The 21,677-nt window shown below is 29.6% G+C and overlaps 2 protein-coding genes across 5 annotated transcripts; both read left to right on the top strand.

Annotated features, from left to right (window-relative positions):
* The first annotated feature begins 180 nt into the window (after nucleotides 1–180).
* Nucleotides 181–2,701, top strand: LOC122574757 (dolichyldiphosphatase 1-like). Its single transcript, XM_043742725.1, has 5 exons — nucleotides 181–521; nucleotides 892–992; nucleotides 1,063–1,241; nucleotides 1,320–1,547; nucleotides 1,615–2,701. Exons 1-5 carry the CDS (start codon nucleotides 410–412, stop codon nucleotides 1,742–1,744), a joined length of 750 nt encoding a protein of 249 aa, XP_043598660.1. The 5' UTR covers nucleotides 181–409; the 3' UTR covers nucleotides 1,745–2,701.
* A 146-nt stretch (nucleotides 2,702–2,847) lies between these two features.
* Nucleotides 2,848–19,694, top strand: LOC122574754 (inositol hexakisphosphate and diphosphoinositol-pentakisphosphate kinase 2). 4 transcript variants are annotated; one of them, XM_043742718.1, is made up of 30 exons: nucleotides 2,848–3,183; nucleotides 3,539–3,637; nucleotides 3,937–4,044; nucleotides 6,403–6,603; nucleotides 6,665–6,805; nucleotides 6,885–6,975; nucleotides 7,046–7,200; nucleotides 7,273–7,565; nucleotides 7,648–7,842; nucleotides 7,932–8,018; nucleotides 8,081–8,269; nucleotides 8,351–8,436; nucleotides 8,509–8,631; nucleotides 9,093–9,122; nucleotides 9,856–10,090; nucleotides 10,160–10,368; nucleotides 10,427–10,653; nucleotides 10,714–10,850; nucleotides 10,959–11,073; nucleotides 11,136–11,375; nucleotides 11,466–11,582; nucleotides 11,649–11,806; nucleotides 11,893–12,041; nucleotides 12,351–12,398; nucleotides 14,378–15,892; nucleotides 16,037–16,310; nucleotides 16,468–16,559; nucleotides 16,628–16,739; nucleotides 16,813–17,178; nucleotides 17,252–19,694. In XM_043742718.1, exons 2-30 carry the CDS (start codon nucleotides 3,605–3,607, stop codon nucleotides 17,706–17,708), a joined length of 6,183 nt encoding a protein of 2,060 aa, XP_043598653.1. In that variant the 5' UTR covers nucleotides 2,848–3,183; nucleotides 3,539–3,604; the 3' UTR covers nucleotides 17,709–19,694. The 4 variants fall into 4 exon arrangements, with proteins under 4 accessions (XP_043598653.1, XP_043598655.1, XP_043598652.1 ...); XM_043742720.1 differs by lacking the exon at nucleotides 9,093–9,122 and having other exon boundaries at nucleotides 8,509–8,646; nucleotides 14,378–14,731; nucleotides 15,671–15,892; XM_043742717.1 differs by having other exon boundaries at nucleotides 8,509–8,646.
* Nucleotides 19,695–21,677: the final 1,983 nt, after the last annotated feature.

The raw sequence follows: 21,677 nt of genomic DNA, 5'->3' as shown, positions 1-21,677 counted from the left end.
TCTATATTCCTACTATTTATGCAATTTAAAAATATGTATACCTAATACGTTCAAAATGAATGTAACATAATATTTTTAAAGTAGAAAAATGTATTTCTTAATTATTTTTATTTTCACGAATTCTTAATTGTGCGTGATTTCAATTCTTTTTAACATATTTCCTATAATGTTAAATGGAACTGCATAATTGATCAAATTTGTAATGAATATAAATAATATAGAGTATGATTGGTCAAATAAGTACATACTAGAAGAAATAACGAAAATTACTTTTTCTTGCCGGATCTCTGTTAAATTATATGCACATTGAAATTGTTCTGTCAGATTTCTCCCACTATCCTTCGAATTCCATGATCGTTGCTGCGCGGTGAGTTGTCCGAGTTATGGTCACTTCAAATATTTCGATAACATGGCATCGTTAGACGACGATTCGTTTCATGAAATTAAATCGCGTTTCGCCGATACTGTCCAAAAATCAGAATGGGTCTCTTTGTCTCTTACCTTAGTTGAATATCCACAAGGCGAGTATCTCAAAATTTTTCAGTATAATTTAATTGTTTTTTTCATTGTGTGATTATGTAAAAATTTCTTGTCTCATAAATATGCTTGGTGTTTTTTTTGAAAAATATTGTATCTTTAAATTAAATATTTTGAATCCAATTTTGTATATATTTTTCAGTCAGAATTTTTAGTTAGCGCGTTTTCCCATATGCCGAATAATTTTTGTTTACTTCAACTTTTTGCATATGTTTAACAAGAACATGTATTTCAACAATGCATTTCATTAAAAAATATGAGACTTGATGTTTAGGAATATTATGTACTCATACCTAAATTTAGTTTATTTAGATTATTAAAGATATATTTATTTAAATTTTCTTTAATTTGCAGGTGATTTATTTGGAAAGTTTTTAGCTCTGACAGGTTTAGTACCATTTGTTATTATGATTGGTTTTGTAACATTGATTTTCTTTAGAAGAGATTTACACACAGTAAGTACAACTTTTATAGATAATTTAGTATGCTTATGGTTTTAATATCTAAGGTTGATTCTTTTTTTAGATTACCTTTTGTAGTGGTGTTATGTTTAATGAACGGATAAATTTTATTTTAAAACACACAATTTGTGAAGCAAGGCCAATGAGACGTGATGCTCTTTATGTTGAATATGGTATGCCATCGATGCACGCACAGTTCATGTGGTTTTTTGCTACATACACCATACTTTTTATATGTATCAGGTAATTTACTTCTATTTTCCAAAGGTAATTATATTATGTCTTTTATGTATATTTATAAATATATGTATATATTTGTAGGTTACATCACAATAATAACAGCAGCATCTCAGAAAAGTTCTGGAGGATCACTATCATAGCTGCTTGTATAATTGTTGCTATTTTAGTCACATACAGTAGAGTTTATTTATTATACCATAGCAAATCTCAGGTTCTGTGGGGTACATTCATAGGTATCATATTAGGGGCAGTATGGTTTACAATCACATATGTAGTCCTTACACCAATTTTTCCTGTAATTGTATCATGGTAAGTTATTGCTAAAAAAGCTTCCTAATCTCATGAAAAATAGTATTACATGTGATATTATTTTCAGGCGGATATCAGAATATTTGTTATTACGCGATACAACATTAATTCCTAATATTCTTTGGTTTGAATATACAAATATTCGTACAGAGACGCGAGCACGTTCAAGAAAACTAGTATCAATGAAATCGCAATGACGCCTAATATCTGGCCAATGGGCTGACAGCAAATAGGATATAAAAAATCATTCTAACATCAAGTGGATAAATTCAGTCAGATGAAATACAAAAATTAAAGATTCATTTAAATTAAGATTCAATGGCACTGAACTTTGCCACTGATAATATTTAAATACATAAGACATTAGTACAAATTTTGCATATGAATTTTCATGTTAATAGCTTTAGGTCGTGTACGTTTTTTCAATTAAGTTTTTATAACTTCTCATAAATTATTTATAACGCGTATTTGATAAACGTCATTGTCCTTTGTTAACTTTTATGTTTACATTCTATTTCATAAAGACAAAATGTTCTCTCTAGCTTTGAAAGTTGATCAATTTTAATTTAAACAAAAGATAAATCTAGGATGGGAATTTATATACTTTCTAATCATGTCGTCGTACATCTATATTTTATTTCTAAAAAAAAAAAGATGGAGGGGTAAAAGATTTTTTAATGCAATATATTTAAGTAAATAATAGTAAGAGTCTGCATATTTATCTCGATATTAAAACAGTTGCAAGTGAAAAGACATAAGATAAGAATTAGTAAGCAGTTGAATTGAGAAGTTAGTATTTCAATTAAATGCGCGAAATCAAAAACTTTAATTAGTCAATGATTATTTTAGCTGTTGATTTCTAAGTGAGATAATTTCTAGAAGAATGATAAATTGTTTATTTATGCTTGTACACAATGTGTGTTAATTTTCTTTTATACTTAATATACGGAAAAAAACAAAATGTTAGAATTATATCATCATTATGTTGCTCAACTAAATATCGTTGTTATAACGATTACATTGTAACAAATACAAAATTTGGTACCGAGAAATAAGCAAAAATTGCAATTCCTGGGTCGAAATTATTATGATGTAAATACGCAATAACATTTTATAACTAAAATTTAAATAAAAATGATGCACAGTGCAAAAAATATCTGCGTTTTATATATCTCTTAAAGTGATATCTAAATGCAATAGTATACAGATGGCCGTTAAAAAACCAAAAATTTGTATTATAAAGTATGAAAGGAGAAATAAAATTATTATTACTATTAGAATTATTGTTATATATATCTTAAACTTTGTAAATGTGTTTACAAAAGATTTTTCTGTTCGAATAACTCAATTTGTGGTTTTACTCAATACCTTGTTTTTAAAAATATTTTGTTTACATGTTTACATGCAACGACACGTAATATCTGGTAATATCGATCGATTTATACATACGTATAGTTAACCGGATGAGCGATTTCTGAACGATACGAGAGATCGAGATTTAAGTTTGACAAGATGTCCGAAAATTGAAGGATATTAAAGTGGAAATTTTTAATCAGCTAGAGATCCAATATTGTTTATTAAATCTACATTATTGTCTTTACCGTCGAATCTTTAGATCCATTCGAAATTAAGATTAGTGAGTTTAATTGAAATCATCGATGTTACATTGAAAAAGAAGAAAACAAAATAAGTCGCAACATTGTCTAGAATTAAATCATACTTAGCTTTATTTATTTTAAGTCATGATTGTATCGATTTAATTTTATTGTAAATTGATTAAATTTGAATTATTGTAAAAAATATAGAAATATTTAATCGTCAAGGTTACGTTTTCTTAGTTTGACAATTATACATATGCAAAATATTAACTACAACAATTATAATAGTTTGTTACGTTGTTCTTTAATTATTATGTGAAAATAATTGTTCAAGTTTTTGAATAATGACATTCGTTTGAATCTTTAGTTTATGTTTAATAACAATCCTTTTAGGGCACAGCGAATTCTCTAAGTCCAAGCTGAAACCGTTTCTTTTTCCTCAATGAAACCCGTTCTGTCATGTCTTACACTGAATTGGAACATGGTTATCAGGTAAACAGAGAAATAGTTTTTATTTCTGTGATATTATTTTTAACAATTTTATAACTTTTAATATCTTACTGAAATAGAAGAAACAATTATAAACTAGATCTTTTTAGAAGAAATTTAACGTGAAATTTGTTTTATTTAATTTTAAATTTATTTTACTTTAGGAAAATAATGATCACATAATCTTATAAACTAATCTAAAACAATAAATATACTATTAAATTTTTATAGTATACCATAAATTCTTTATGTAATCAAATATCAGAAATATAAATTTTTGATGGATAATAATTAATCAATAGGGTCTACGGAGTGCCAGCCGACCAATTTTCTATGTAGGGGATTTAAATACTGTACAACCAACCCTTGTGGGTCCTGTAGCTTCTTCTATATATCGTTCATCAAAAAGAGTAAGTTTTTCATGTGCAATATATCATATGTAAAGAACAAACAAATATCAAAATGATAATCCTAAATAGATTGTAAGTTTTATCAGTAATATAAAATATAAATTTACATTTCGATTTTGATCTACATCTTAATTCGCATAAGACTGATTATGTACTAAGATTTTTTAGAATTTATTTATTTCATTTAATTTAATTAGACAATAAAAGAATAACATGTAGAGACAAGCAGAAACAGATATTGCGAATTAAGAACTATATTGTATGTTTGCACACCAATTCTATTTTACTTTAAATTGGTAAACAGTATGTGAGAAAGGTTAAAAAACTGTTTTGTTTAAAAAAAATTATTGTTTTATACAATACTATACAGTACCTGTATGTATCATATATATATTTTTTTGGAAGACATATTTTATATGAAATTAGAATTTTTAATAATTTTGTTTATTTTCAATAGTACATGCAAACATATTTCACTAAGTGTAAATTAATGAATTCATTAATTACTTATTAGTGTTTCAATTACTTTTAAATAACTTGATGACTCACAAAGTCTTTGGTACTCTAATAGTCTAAAAATAAATTGGTAGAAGACTTAGTACTTGGCTGTATAGTTGCATATACAAGGCATAAGCTGTATGTTTGTTATAATTAGTAAATTAATTTAAACAATTGATGCTCTACAATATAATGGTCCAAAGAGGAATATCTGATTTAATATTGTTTAGTGTATTTAGTGTTTAATCATTATTAACTGAATTAAACATATTATATAGTGAAATATTCAATTATTGAACTGACTAAGATTCAGTACTTAATGTTAATGTTAATATTAGTACAAATTTTTTAAGGCTATCATTATATATAATTATGCTATTAGCTTATGATATTTTGAAATTAAATTTGTAATGGAAAATGCAAATCCTTTGTCATCTACCACGATTCCTGATGTTTACATCTTCGATTGTGATAATGAAGCAGAACCATATTGGCAAATAATGGTAGAGTTTCTTCTAATTAATTTCTTAGTTATTATCTGTTAGTAGATTCATAATATTTAATGTAACAGAATAAAAAATTGTCTTCATATTGTTTTTATTTGCTTAAGTCTATATATGATCATTGTAGCATTTACTCTTTATGCAGAAAAAATTTTCTTGTCTCAAGATAGATTTATGAAATATATCTCTTCCAGAGATATAGTTCTTTCTTATCTTTAAACAAAGAATACTTTATTAGTCTGCTTCCATTTATTTTCAGTTCAGCACACAATTGCTCAGTAATGTTAACATTAAACACATTGCAAACTAGTTTCAAGCTAGTAGACGTTTCTTTTCATAATGTTCTAATCAACTCTTAATAAGTGGTCTGATAAAATATTTTATACTTAATTATTAAAGTATTTTAAATTATTTTCTTCCTTATCACAATTTTAAAAGATAAGGTGCAATATAAATCTAAGATTTAATTTAAAATATATTAAAAAATTAAATTATAGGGAATACATAACAATTTGTATTTATCTGTGAAAAATAATATTATAATGAGTGTTGATCTCTAAAATGTGATGTAAAAAAAAATTACTATTGTATGAAGTGCATATAATTAAAACACTAGTGGCTTCTTGAAAAATGGTATTATCGTAATGATAAAAATCAATTTTATATCTACCTTTAAGATGGAAGATATACATCTGGATATGGAGTGCTACTGTGATGATTGTTTTGTATGTAATAATTAACACATGATTAAAATTTGCTGAGTCTCTTTATTAATAATACAATTTTGTTAGACAGTTTTAGGAATGTATCATTACAATAATTAAGTTTATATAATTTTCAGTCATTGGTAGTTGAACTTGCTGAAAAATGTAGAATGACAAATCATTTGATATTCTAATAACTTTTATTACTTTTTTATCACCCAGACATACAATACATTTGTAAAAGTACTATATTTAGTATTTGATTTATATTTCCTTTTTTATGTAGGCAAGTAATGCATGTGTCTTTTTTACATTTTATTGTAATCATCTAGAAATGAATAATAGATTGAGATTGTCTGAAAACTATTCTAAACAAACTCCTGACAAAACTGGATTTTTATCCTGCTTAAAGATGTACTGGGTGAGCAATATTTAACATAATTATTAATAAATATTTTATAAATTTTTACACTATATAAGTAAAAATTTAATACATTCTTTAGTTTTATTTTGTATATTATTATTAGTAGTTTCTTTTAAATTCATGTGATATTAGGTGAGTACAAAGATAGTAAGATTAAAACAAAAACAATTCAAAAAGAATAATAATTAAATCAGAAAACAAATTTCAATTAATATAAACTTTCATTTAGGCCGAACTGTCGGACGGGTGCAGCAATGATGATGGATGCATGGGTGGAAGCGATTTGGAAGGAGAAGGGAAGCAAGTTTTGGTTGGAATCTGTGCGATGGCAAAAAAATCACAAAGTAAACCAATGAAGGAAATTTTAACGAGATTGGAAGAATTTGAGTACATTAAAATAGTAGTATTTCCCGAAGAAGTTATTTTGAAGGTATTGGCAGTAGAAAATATTTAATGTTTCAATTATAATGTATGAAAATATGTATTTACAGGAGTCTGTAGAAGATTGGCCAATTGTTGATTGTTTAATAAGCTTCCATAGTAAAGGCTTTCCCCTTGATAAAGCTATAAATTATGCTAATCTTAGAAATCCTTTTATCATCAATAATTTACCCATGCAATATGATATTCAGGTATGTAATTCGTGATAAATATTGTCAAATATTCTGAGTGATGAAACATATCATTTTTTATATGACACCAATTTAATAGGATCGTAGGAGAGTCTATGCTATCTTAGAAAGTGAAGGTATTGAAATCCCGAGATATGCTGTCCTGGATAGAGACTCGTCTGATCCGAAACGTATGTGATGCTTAACATTTATATTGATCCAATTTTATATTGGTGATTTATGACAGAAAATTCATTTCAGATCATGAACTAGTAGAATCAGAAGATCATGTCGAAGTTAATGGTGTTACATTCAACAAACCGTTTGTGGAAAAACCAGTGTCTGCAGAGGATCATAATATTTACATTTATTATCCTACATCTGCAGGTGGAGGCAGTCAAAGATTATTTAGGAAGGTATATAGCAAATTCAACAAAAATAATTTTTTTTTATTTGACATAGTTAAATTTCAATTCATAATATTACAGATTGGAAGTCGTAGTAGTGTATATTCACCAGAATCTCGAGTTCGTAAAACAGGTTCTTACATATACGAAGATTTTATGCCAACCGACGGTACAGACGTTAAGGTTTATACCGTGGGTCCAGATTATGCTCACGCAGAGGCAAGAAAAAGCCCTGCATTGGATGGTAAAGTTGAAAGAGATTCAGAAGGGAAAGAAATTCGCTATCCGGTTATACTAAGTAATGCTGAAAAGCTAATTAGTAGAAAAGTGTGCTTAGCTTTTAAACAAACAGTTTGTGGTTTTGATTTACTTAGGTATATTGAAATTTTAAATATAGTGAGATTAAAAGAAGTAATAATCCATTCTTTACTATACTAATTATGTATAATATTTTAGGGCAAACGGGCAGTCATTTGTGTGCGATGTAAATGGGTTTAGTTTTGTAAAGAATTCTAACAAATATTATGATGACTGCGCAAAGATTTTGGGAAATATGATTTTAAGAGAATTGGCACCCACTTTACATATACCATGGAGCGTTCCTTTTCAATTGGATGATCCGCCTATTGTGCCTACTACATTTGGAAAAATGTAAATAAATTTTACTTCCTTATTATGCTAATATATTCAGATTATTTTTAGATATCATAATTATATCAATACTTCTATATTTACTTTAGGATGGAATTACGATGTGTAGTTGCTGTTATAAGGCATGGAGATCGAACACCAAAACAGAAAATGAAAGTAGAAGTTCGTCACCCAAAGTAAGTGTATTTCTTGAAGGTATATATGAAGAACAATATCTCATATATTCTATTCCATATAGATTTTTTGAGATATTCGCAAAATACGACGGCTACAAGCATGGTCATATTAAATTAAAGAGGCCTAAGCAATTGCAAGAAATATTGGATACCGCACGTAGTTTATTAGCTGAAATACAACATCGTGCTGCTGGACCTGAATTGGAAGAAAAACAAGGAAAATTGGAACAATTGAAAAGCGTCCTAGAAATGTGTGTAAACATTGTTTTTTATATATAATCTTTTATTTAATTACGAATATTAACTTTGACTATATGTAACATATTTTTTAGGTACGGTCATTTCTCAGGGATAAACCGCAAAGTACAAATGAAATATCAACCAAGAGGCCGACCAAGAGGAAGTTCATCAGATGATGGTATCAAAGCATAGAATATTATATCCACGTAATATAGATGTCTATTATTTGTAAATCACATATTTTTATTAGATCGACTTGGAGAACCTTCCCTTGTATTGATATTAAAATGGGGTGGAGAACTAACACCAGCCGGCCGTATTCAGGCAGAGGAGTTAGGAAGAATATTTCGCTGCATGTATCCTGGTGGTCAAGGTAGACACCTTAGTGGTTCGTATCTTATGTTCATACGCTTATCATGCTCACTCTTGAGTTAATTTATACTTTATAATGAGATTTTTTATTTAATAAGTCTCTTATGTTGGCTGAACTCCGGCTGGACCTATCATTTATCTGGACTGCTCAATTGAGCATATGCATAATACATATATTGCTATTTATCTTGCACAGTACATATACATATGTATGTATATATGTATACATATATACGCATTTCAGACAATTTAACCGAAATAAAACTCGTATGTATGCATTAGGCAGTTGGATATGTTAACATGTAATTTATTTTTTATTTAAAAATAAGAGTGTAAAAGCAAATGTTAAATTTTAAGTTTTTAATTGAACTATCGATGATTTCGTTTTGGTTAAAGGATAGCAAATATCTTATACCTTTACGAAAATCTTTGATTCATGGATAATTCCAAATATTATTTCAGAGGAAGACTCAGAGATGTTACCAAACCACGGTAACTTTTTATTCTGAATCAATGCTTTTTTGTAGTTCTATGTCGATGTAGTGTTATAAATGCATAGAAATAGTAATTTAGAAATTCTATCAATATGCTCTTGTTAGAAAATTCTTGCTATTTTGCAGATTTTTGTGCGAAGATCGTACAAAAATTGTTAAACGTAAAAGAGAATGCTATTTCTATGCTAATTCAGTGTGTTCCACTTTATTGCAATGAAATGCTTGACAGTTTAAGGATAGTTGCTTTTATTTAGTTTGTGGCCTTAAATGTATATATGTTCTATCTTTTTTTTCAATAGGTTTCATACATCTTGTCACCCACGCAGTATCATGCCTAAAGGACATATACATACACTTATGCACACATACATATATGTTGCAAATTTATATATATTGCTCCATTTTCTATTGTAGTTTTAACTACATTTTCATTTTAAGAAAATCAAAGATAAATATTAATATAGAATAATTTTTACGGTCTTATTTAAAAGAACACTAACATGAATAATATGTAACATCTTAAAAAAATCATGTATATACATTTAGACTTTTCTAGATGTAAGTAAATTGATGTACGGTCAACGATTTTTGTACCGATCTTTCATGATCTTTTTACCAGAACATAGATCATTCAGTGAAATCTCATATGTACTTTATGTTTATTGAAAATGAAAGATATATTTTGTATTTATTACATTCTGTTCTTCTGAAATATTTTTATACATATATAGGTGACTATGCTGGTGCACAAGGTTTAGGGTTACTTAGACTTCATTCAACATTTCGACATGATTTAAAGATCTATGCAAGTGATGAAGGAAGAGTTCAAATGACAGCAGCAGCCTTCGCGAAAGGTTTACTCGCATTAGAGGGTGAATTAACGCCAATATTAGTGCAGATGGTGAAGAGTGCTAATACTAATGGTCTATTGGACAATGATTGCGATAGCAGTAAATACCAAAATATGTATGTAAGGCAATTTACAAAAGAATTGTTGTAGAATTTTGAGTAAATTCTAATGATATATTTTTATAGGGTAAAAACACGACTTCATGAATTATTACAACAAGACCGAGAATTTACGTGTGAAGACAGGGAACAGATAAATCCTGGTAACGCACTGAGCATTAATGCAGCCATGGATTTTGTTAAAAATCCTGTTCGTTGCTGCCAGCATGTTCATACTTTGATTCAAAAATTAATGGACATTGTTCGTATTAAGAAAGATGATCCTAAAACCAAAGGTACGATGTGATATTTAATCTTATTATGAAATTATATTTATCTATCTAATATATTTAGATGCAATTCTTTATCATGGTGAAACGTGGGAATTAATGGGTCGTCGATGGGGAAAGATTGAGAAGGATTTCTGTACCAAAAATAAGAGGTTCGACATATCGAAAATCCCAGATATTTATGATTGTATAAAGTATGATTTACAACATAACAACCATACGTTGCAATTCGAACACGCGGAGGAATTGTACATTTATTCTAAGTATTTGGCAGATATAGTGATACCACAGGTGAGAATTTCAATAAATTTTATCTCTTTAAAAAAGTACTTTAATTAAAAATTTTTGTAGGAATATGGATTAACAGTGCAAGAGAAGCTCACCATAGGCCAAGGTATCTGCACTCCTCTTTTAAAAAAGATAAGAGCAGATTTGCAGAGAAATATCGAAGAAACTGGAGAAGAAACAGTTAATAGACTCAATCCGAGGTAAATTAAACATTTGTGTGTGTCATATATGAGTGATAATGCGTGCAATATATGATGTGTGTATATATATATAAGGCAAAATGTAACGGGTAATTGTTATAATTTTAGATACTCCCATGGAGTTTCTAGTCCCGGTCGGCATGTACGCACAAGGCTTTACTTTACAAGTGAAAGCCACGTGCATTCTTTGTTGACAGTTTTACGTTATGGTGGTTTACTTGATGTATGTATCTACATATTTATTTTACGCTGTGTATAACAAATTTTAATGTTTTAATTACACAGGTAATGAAAGATGAACAATGGCGTCGAGCTATGGAGTACGTTAGTATGGTTTCGGAATTAAATTACATGTCTCAAATTGTAGTTATGTTGTACGAAGATCCAACTAAAGATCCTAGCAGTGAAGAACGTTTTCACGTTGAATTGCATTTCAGTCCTGGTGTAAATTGTTGTGTGCAAAAGAATTTACCACCAGGACCAGGTTTTAGACCCCATTCACGCAATGAGAGTAGCCATAATGTAGTAAGTAAATCTTATAGCTAATACTTCTATTTTACCCATGATCAAAGAAATATTTCGAAGTACAAAGCTATACATACTTTATATTTTCAGGGTGAAAGTGGTGGTTCTGCTCAAGATACCATTTCACAATGTAGCACTCGAATAGAGGAAGAAGATGTAGAGTTGGGAATTTTGGAAGACGATTTTATGAATCCACCATTGCAATCTGTATGTATAAATGTTTTTAATCAAAAGAGAGTATAAATAAATTAGCATTTTTTATTTAATACTTAGGAAACACCTCCACGAACAATGGAAACAGATACTGTAGATGCAATGATGGATAGTCCAACAACCAGTAGAGGAGTTGATATGATGGACTTACATCCTAACATGATGGATGAACCATTTGATAGTGGCTTTTTGCAGAGTTCTGCGCCCATTCCAATAAGGTACGTAATATGAAACTTACAATGAATCTTTTTTATAAATTAACTAACTATCGATGATCTTTTATAAAATATTGTACAACATTTAGTGCTAGAACCGTAGCTGGTCATGAAGCAGCAAGACTTGGTAGTCAATTAGCTGCAAGTCAACGTCAGCGACGTGACGCAGAAAGAGGTACAATTGTTGAACCACGTGCTCGTAGTTATGATCATCAAAGACAGGACAAGCCCGAGAAAGGTAAGTAACGTCTAGGTCTTTAATATTATTGTACATGTTTGATATATAATAACAAGTCCATAGTAATATTCTCTGATTATGCATGGAAGTGAATTCTAACAAAAAGGTTACACAGGACATTTGTAAATATTAATTTCGTAAAACGTTACAATAACTTGGCAATATGTTGTTAAAAATACAGTAATGTATTGTAAGAACATTGTAAACACTTAATTTCATTAATAACATTTTTCTTCTTGGGTACATATGGTTAATGTTAACAGTCAGATTTTATCAGAAAGGCTGGTGTTTTTGTGTCTTTTTTTATAGCTGCGGACAAGCTGCAGTATCAGAGCTTGGACGCGGTCAACAAAGAAGGTATGTTAGTTCCTATAATAACGTCAGCAGGTTATAATGCATTGTCTTATCATAGGTGATCATTACAGGATTTCCATAGCATCTAAACTTTCAATATATTGTATTACCCTGATACAATCAGGATTTACAATTTTTTCTTTTCTTTTTTTATTTAGTTACCTTCATAGAAACGTTACCTATTTAGTTGACCGTTCAAATTATTCTTCGCTTTTGAGATAGTAATTTTTGTAGCTGCTGATCACTGTGATTTGCATCTTTTAATTCTTTCATAAAATATAAAGCATCCTTTATATTTCTTGGTATTGCAATACTTCTATAGAAAGCATTGTCTTATAGTTACTATCAATAGTAAACACGCATAATTTTCCGTAGGTAGTCTTCAGTATCATGTCTAATCCTTAATGTTGCATTATTTTCTGTGATATTACATGTACCATCTTCTTTTGTATTATATTCAGTTTTGTGTGCAATAGAGCCTACAAGTGAAGTTTATTTTTTGTTGTAAGTATTGTAACATTGCAAAATTCTTACCAAAAATTAAATTTTGATACCTCAATGGATAAATAGATATTGGATAGATATCCAATTAAAACCACATTGTACAAATGAGAGCTTAGTTAATGGAATTTAACAAACGGACACGATATTAGATGGAAATAGGAAAATTCAGTTGAAATAACTCTTTGCTCTGCGATAGTTGTGCGCGTGGAAGCCAACTAATTTTTATGGACGACTGCTTGGGTTACATATTAACAAATGGTGTAACTTATTTAGTCGTCATCCTAATTCCTTCATTCCTAAGTCATTGTTCCATTAAGATTCACAATTTACTAGTGCTTAGTTATTTTCTAAAATCATACTGCAGCCATTTCATTCATATCCATTAATATGTGATTACATTACATTTTTGTTCTCCATCATTCACTTTTATGCTTTGTTTACTATTCATATTGCATTTTTAGAAATATAATTTTTATATGAATGAATATGGATCACATGTATGTAATACTTTCATACCAATATACAAATTAAAAAAAGAGAGGTTTTTGATTTGGTGTTAGTTTCTGTTTTACAAAGATAATTAAATATTTGTATTTCTTAGTAGGATGATTTTTATTATTTTTTTTCTTTTTTTGTCACCATTGAAATATTACTTTACCGTCCCATTGATGTTAGAAATTCTAAGCACATACAAGCAAATAAAATTCAATTTTCATATTTCTATTTAAACAAATCAATTTCTAATAGAAATTAAAAATTTCATAATTATCAGTTGCATGTTTGAATACCAGTTTTATGTATGAAATACAACAACTACTACTAAATTTTTTACAATCTTTGATCGTTGTTATTGTATAAAACCATAATCATATTACCTAACTATCAATAAAATTTTCATAAACTCAAATTGTTGTTTGGTTGGCTTACTGGTTGCATGGCTATCGTGTGCCATGGGTGTGTAACATTAACCAAATTTGTGCCTTCTAAACACAAGTAAATTGAAGTATATGTCGTCTTTTCCCTGTGTATTTCAGTTACTTTATTCCTTCATTGGTAACGTCGTCTTCAACGAAATCCAATTGTATTAGCATCTCTGATTCTAAGTCCATAGACTATTACAATGTGAACTATTTAAAAGTTTCTCATATTTCACTATTATCTTTAAAGTACTCATTTAAAAATTATTGTTTGAATACACAATTTTTGCAAATTCCAAGTATAAATCCTTTATTATACAGTGACGATAAAACGACTTCGACAAGTTTTAATTTCAAGCATCGACGACGTGACCAAAGGTTCTTGCCAATGTTACTTTGATTTTTTCGGTGATGGGTTTATTTAATCGTCTATTTCTTTTCTTTTCTTTCCCTCCTTTGTACCCTGATCCCACTATTACATCGTTATCATACGTTCATTTTAACTGCACCATTCTTTCTTCTGAATCGTTCACGAAATTACGCATGCAACACCCTACACAGAGAAGCATGTAACAGAGCAACGCTACTTAGAGAGATCTGGCCAGGTTTTGTTGAACGTGCCAACGGAAAAATTCAGCCTGCCACACTCCTTTAGTTCACCGGAGTTTCCAGTTCCTTCGATAAAAACCTCCACTTTGAGATCGACACCCTTGGTGACTTTGCACACATCTCCTCTAATCTCACCAAACAGCCGGAGCTGTGATGTGACGGATATCGTGTTATCAATCCCCACGATTCGTTCTTCGTTTTTCAATATCGATCTCGAACAATCTTACGATTTCGATCCACCTACTCAGAGTAAGAAATACGGACGTTCTCATTCAGAGACGATTCTTCCTGGGATTGAGCATAGCGGTGAGTTGATCGATTCCTCGAAACCGCCACCAAGCAATCCGTGGTTAAAGCGATCCCTTTTTTCGTTATCCTTGCACGAAAGAACTCCAAAGACAGTGACATCCGCGGGACGGATCAAACTAGACAAACGTTCTCGTTCATTGTCACCTTACGTACCTAAATGTCTTTGTTATAATTGTAATGTCTCTGAACTGATTCTGAGAAGCAGAGATCTACCGCCTGTCGAGCGTTTCAACTTTGATATCTACTTTGCACGTTCGCTCTCACATAAGTTTTTCAATTGTTCCTGTTACTCAAACCTCCAGGATGTACCCAGTCGTTTTCCTCGTAGTGTTTCTTTCAATGATAGCTATGGGTGTCACAGAGGAATCACCGGACTAGATCATCCTGATTTACCCTTTGCATATCTAAAGAATAGGCTTCTTGTGTTTTCTGAGAGACAGAGTGTTGTTCCTTATTTAGAGTCAAAGGTCGATCATTGTGTCATACATAAACATCAATCAAGGGGTCACGATTGCAGTGAATGGATGCTGTTTAAGGAAAAAGAAAAGTGGAGGTTTGATAAGAATATAATGAGACGAAAATTGAATAGTGATAGTGTAATTGGGAATACACGTGTTCCGTTCAGGAAGTTATCCTGTCCCAATGTGAGACCTGGTGACTTTTCTTGTGTTGATTCCGTTTGTTTAGACGAAAATGGTGAAGTTACCGATTGTTCAAAAATGTACAGATGCTGGTCTTGTCCCAATGTGAATTTTCAGTGGCACGATAGCCTGGTACATATACCAAATCATAGTAGTATGCTTTATCATATGTCTCCTGCGCACGATAATGATGTTCACGACGATCACGAGATTCCTCGCAAGTATTACTATCGCTCCAAGAGTCCACGTGAACCGTTCTCCCGACTCCAGCCTCAACGATCCTTCTCATCTCCAGACACACGACCTTCGATCATTCAACCTGACCCTACCTGCACAGCAAGGCGCCACCGTCACAGTATCTCCGGACAGATGAGTTATTTCAAGCTGTTGGGCTACAACGTCAACAAGAAGTTGACTGGATCAGCAAACAGTTTGTTCAGCACAGCTGTTATCAGTGGATCCTCCAGTGCGCCAAATCTCAAGGATATGGTACCACCTCATGCCTCTGCTGTTGCTGGTGAGCCTCAATTTCTTTTCTTCTTCTTCATTATTGCCTTTTGCCATAAAATGTGTCTTAGGTTTTTACTTCTTTTGGCATTTACCATTAGCATATATAACAGTATTTTTATTCATGGAACTAATTCAATTTTGTGCTCATTAGCAATAGAAGGTTTTGGTGGTGTACCGCCAATAAGACCTTTGGAAACTCTTCACAATGCATTGTCGTTACGTCAATTGGATTCCTTTTTGGAAATGATGACCAGTGCGCCTCTGTTTCGAACACCCGCTTCTTCGCCTCCAAAGTATCCTTCACCTGGTGGATCAACCCACGAATCGGTTAACCAAAATATCAATATTGGAGGAGTCAGTCGCGAGTACCACTCTTCCGACCTGGAAGCTGTCAGGTACCGTAAGAAATTAAGTAAACCATCCTTGTGAGTATTGAGTTCTTTTCTTTTTTTTTCTCATATATCAAAGTGTTTTTACTAGGGAGAGTTGCACTGACTTCTCTGGTACCTTGTTTCTCGTTCTTTCTAATTGCGATGATTGCATACTTTTCATTAGAGATGCAGACATTGATTTTCTTCCTAGGTACATAACACCAACACCCATACAGTATAAACCTTCGAACGATGGAGAATCTTGTGATATAAGAAATCAATTGTCACCAACCAGTCCTAATAGTGAGTGTCGCTTATTCATATTATTATTTTAACTTTGTTCTTTAATAATGAATTAACGTATAATTTAGGTACTGGATGGAGCAGTGAACCACAATCATTTCTCTCTTCTGAACCCTCATCTCCTGCACCGACTTCAACAGGAGAATGCAGTATGTCTATAAGCTTAATCAGCAATGACGGGTAATTAATATTTAATATAATTCTTAAAAAGATTGTATTATTTTTAAGAATTATATTCTTTTGTTTTTTATAGAGCTCAATCATTTAATGTGGGTCCTAAATTTTCTACAACTCCCTGCTTGGATGTGGATTTTAACGAATTTTGTATAAATATCGATCAAGAACATAGAGAGGGTCGTGGTAGTGTATCATATACAGATTATTATAGCAATGAAGATGGTCAAATACGAAACTGTAGTTTTGGAGCAGGCTTCAATTCTAATTTACAAAAGATCATGCGTACTGATGATCTTCCGGTTGACAATATGGATGATGATGAGGACCATACTATAACTTTAAAACAAACTGAAGAGCAGAAAAAGCAAGATGTGAAACAAATATTTGAACAGAAGGAATATCCAAGCACAAAATCTAGTAGTGGCTATAAGAAAATTGGCAGGTAAGTTTTTGTTTTAAAATTAAAAAAAATGTATGAAATTGGTTATTCTACTTTACTATCTCTTCTACAATAGATTCCTTGTTGAAAGCATGGAAATATCAGACGAAGACGTCAGGATTAAACAAGCAGATAATATAGACAAGACAAAATCACCTGCTTCTATAAAAACTGAATCTTTTAATATAGAAAAAATACAAAAAAGCAAAGATGGTATTGATGTTATGCAAGAGCAACAGAAGAAGAAGAATTTTTCTCGATCTCAGAGTGTTTCTATGCCAAAAACTCCTACACAGAAGCAAGAATCAAATTACAGCTACAAATGTACTTCAAAGATAAGCTCTCTTTCAAATATGTCAGATAAAGATTTGGAGAATTGGAAGCAGAGCATGATGGAATCAAAAGATCCTTGCTCCGTTGAAATGAAGGCAGAGGAGCCAATTCTGACTGTAGCAAGTAGCATGACAGGTAACTCTAGCGTGACAATAGGTTTTAATGTTCAAGATGAAAAAAAAGAAGAACCTGACCTTTAAGAGTATTACTTTCTCAAAGATTATCAGAGTTATTTTATTTATTAAGTCCATTTCCTTAATATAACGAATAAGATACTGCATATAAAATTTGAAACGTTTATTGTTATGAACAAATCAAAATTTGTATTGCATGAGTTAAATACTGGATACGTTGATAAAATTTTATGAAGAGAAAATTTTTTGTATTTTGTTTTCTTGCACAAAATTGTATACATTTTTTGGTATTCTATTTTTTTACATTCGTTAAGATTGTTAGGAATACTTAGGCATGCATAACATGATAAAGGTGCAAACATTAACAAATTTTTCCAACATGTGAACATACCGGAGCATTATTTTAAAAAGACGAGTTAAGAATTGCTTATTAAGAGGAAATATTATTAAAGTCAAAGCAACGTTAATAGCATTTCTCTATGTTAATAATGTACTTATCAGATTGTATGTATATTAAATTATTTTTGAATTGACGCTTGTATGTAATGGTATAATAGTATTTTTGTAGATAATATATGTCCAATGTTAATAATGTGTTAGAATATAAGGCAAAATGAATTTGAGTCAAGAAGAGAAAAGCATTAGGAATTTGCCTCAAGAAAATATTTGGCATATACAAATTACGAGATTTTTAATAATTGAATATGAAACATATGTAGATCTCCTATGACTCAACAAGTTCAAAATATACCTCATTTGCTAAACTAAATACATAAGAGGAAAAGGTTTAAAATTTCCTTTCATATTAAATGGTATTATTCTTCTTTGATCTTATAAACATAGTATTACTAATACAAATAACACATGACATGTACTTCTCACGAAATTGTTTCTTTAGGCTCAAGAACAAGTACCTTATATATTTATTCAAAAGTACCACTATTGGACTTTAATATTAATTTTCTTTTATTTTACGGGGATGTAATATAAAATTATCACCAGAAAATTTCTATGAATATACAAATGCTATGAATTATCAAACATTAACTCAAATTACAATAATTAAATAATAATTGCTCTATAACAAAATATGCTCATTTCAAGAATTGATGTAAATGCCTTACAGATTAATCTGATAGAGGATATATGCTACCTTTCTTATAAGTGGTTTTAGAATGTTTCTTATTAAAAAGCTGTACAAGCTAAAGTTATATAAATATAAATGTGGTTTTATATCAATTCCAAATGTGCAAGGTGCTATTTTCAATCAATCTTATTATGTTCCTAACTGATTTTATAGTTCTAACATTAGCAATAAAACCATTACACATATGGCTATAGAGGATGTACTCGTTTAACTTTATCACATAAACTATTTATTTCATCCTGGAAAGATTAGGAATTTATTCTTTATTTCTTTTTTCAATTTTTTCTGCCTTTGCAGTAGATAATATTTCTAATTTACCAATAAGTGAATTAATTTCAAAATCTTTTAAGAAGAATGTATGAAATCATGTTTAATATCCTTGTAACAATATTATTTATAGTGATAAAGTTAAAAGGCTTATACTTTGTGATTCTTGCAAATATAAATTAGCTGATTTTTGTAGATGTGATTCATTTTATGACATTTTAGAAACCATACTGTGCAAAATCTACTTTAGTGAAGAAATGTTTCTATATATATAAATATAAGTTTTACTAGATAGATACAGTTACAGAATTAAGCATTCACTAATTTGTAGAGAATTTGCAAGGTGTTGTAAAGAAATAGTTGTGGTAGCATATTTTAAGTACCTTTTGCTTAACATATATAATTTCCTTTCGATATATAAAAAATTTTGTTCTAAAGTAAAGCATTCATTATTGTACAAGAAATAAAAGTTAATGTTAAATATTTTATCCTGAGGTCTCTATCACCGCTACCAGTGCAATGATACAATTATTAGTGACATATTCATTGACACCATCATAGTTCTAAAAAAAGAAATGTAAAACATAAATGTATATGTAAGAAATGACAGATTACAATAAAAAAAGTTAAAAATGGAATTTATCTAATTTTATTAAGAATGTTATCAGATTTTGTCTCCTTATCAATAAATGTTAATAGACATAATATTATTCGTGATAATGATTTATCATTATTTACAGTGATAAAATGTTTAACCTTACATGGAATTAATAATCTATTTCATCCTCGAAAATATAATCATTTAATTAATTGAAAATTTTTACTTATGTGTGTATGTATTCAATTTTGTGATATAAATATCAAAAAATAATACGTTAGCAAATTTTTATTAGAATTTAACGTGGTTTCTTACTTTCTTATTCATCAAAAACGTGTTAAATATTGAACAGAAATATATATTTTCGAAATTCCATATAGATAAGAAGAATGCGTTGTTGCTTAAATCGGTGATTATCTCTGTAAATGAATGAATAGTAAATATAATTTAACAATTTTTTGCTATCCATATAACTATTACTAATTTGTTTAAACAAATAATGCGAAATATAGATTTATCTCAACTTTTCTTTTAATCGAACAAGACGCTTTTAACTAAAAGCACACGATTGAAAGAAATTTGAAATTAAAAAGTAAAAGATCAAATATGATTGACTGAGAAAAGTTGGGCGATCGTGATTTGTTTCGAATTATTAATAAATAAATTAGTAAAGTTATAAAATGTATTTATGTTCCAATTTTTGCAAATGTATATATAAAAGAAAAATACACTTCAATGTGAGAAATCTATACCATATTTTTCGTAAAATAGCAGAGATACTTTCAACTTATATACATCTTTTCCCGAGAAAGTGACAAATTCTAATTGGATAACATGAAAAATAGATTTATTACCTTTTTAAACATATACTTTTTCATATTATACGATATACGAGAAAGATTGTACAAACAAATTTATTTTTGATTACGATAACAATGATGTAATTTAACCACGACCGAAACCTTAATTAAAGAAAAATTCGAAGATGATTGTACGCGGAGTTACTCAAGGATTATGATTGGTCAAAGAAGAGATCACGTGACATACAAATATTTTTAAGAATTCAAAAAAAGGCGTCTTTTACTTTAACTATATAACTTGATATTATAATTTAATGTAACGTTTTATGCATAAAAAATTATATATTCTTATAACAAAATTAGTTTATCTCTTTATTTTAACTTTTCATATTGTATACATCTTCTCGACATTTCTCTAAAGATCTTTTAAGAATTTTTCCAGGATTTCTATAAATATGATATTAAACTACTCGTATATTTATCTTATTATTTCTTGAAGTCAATCATCGTATTTATTTATAATTTATATATATCTAAATAAAATGCAATATGATATAATGCCTGCGTAATGTTGTAACACTACATATTGCAATATTTTAAATTAGTCATATAATTTTATATATACCTATACAGCATAGAATGCTGCAGTATTTTAATGAAAATTCATATCTATATACCGATATTTTTATTTCGTAACTACATGTCTATTGAAAATCTAAGTCCTATCATATCACAAAGAAACAGATTTTGTTCGAATTTTTCCCTATTTTAGTGAAATTCTGTGATAAATCTGTATTAGGTATATGGCGACGTGCTATTCAAGAAGATGGAAATCTCTGTAACGAAATCACGTAATTGCTGTCAATGGCGTGACCCTGTTGCGGAAGGCGCATCCATTGTTCGAATCGCATCAGAATTAGTTCACAAACGAACACGTGCACCATGAGGGGATGAACCCAAATCTGATTTTTGACACCCTTTACATCATCCCACATATTTGTCAGTTATTTTTTATAAAATTAGAACATAGAAAAGTTAGGATGATTTACTGTCTTCATATTATAAATTATATTATAAATTATAATCTAAAAAAATTACAAATTGTTGAAAAACAAAGGAAAACGTCAATCTATTAGAATTCTTGTAATAATGTAATTATTATTCGATTATTTAAGATATTTAAGTGTATTCGAAAAATAATATTACATTTGTCTAAATTAAAT

The sequence above is a fragment of the Bombus pyrosoma genome, linkage group LG14 (genome assembly GCF_014825855.1).
Source record: "Bombus pyrosoma isolate SC7728 linkage group LG14, ASM1482585v1, whole genome shotgun sequence".
Taxonomy (NCBI): domain Eukaryota; kingdom Metazoa; phylum Arthropoda; class Insecta; order Hymenoptera; family Apidae; genus Bombus; species Bombus pyrosoma.
This window is presented reverse-complemented; position numbering and strand designations above follow the sequence as displayed.

Coding starts and splice junctions, on each gene's coding strand:
- LOC122574754 (XM_043742717.1), top strand. CDS start 3,605: ATGTCTTACACTGAATTGGAACATGGTTATCAG. Junction 7,843..7,931: donor CCTACTACATTTGGAAAAAT/GTAAATAAATTT, acceptor TATTTACTTTAG/GATGGAATTACGATGTGTAG. Junction 8,647..9,092: donor TCAAGGTAGACACCTTAGTG/GTTCGTATCTTA, acceptor ATATTATTTCAG/AGGAAGACTCAGAGATGTTA.
- LOC122574757 (XM_043742725.1), top strand. CDS start 410: ATGGCATCGTTAGACGACGATTCGTTTCATGAAATTAAATCGCGTTTC. Junction 522..891: donor CTTAGTTGAATATCCACAAG/GCGAGTATCTCA, acceptor TTTAATTTGCAG/GTGATTTATTTGGAAAGTTT. Junction 993..1,062: donor TTAGAAGAGATTTACACACA/GTAAGTACAACT, acceptor TTCTTTTTTTAG/ATTACCTTTTGTAGTGGTGT.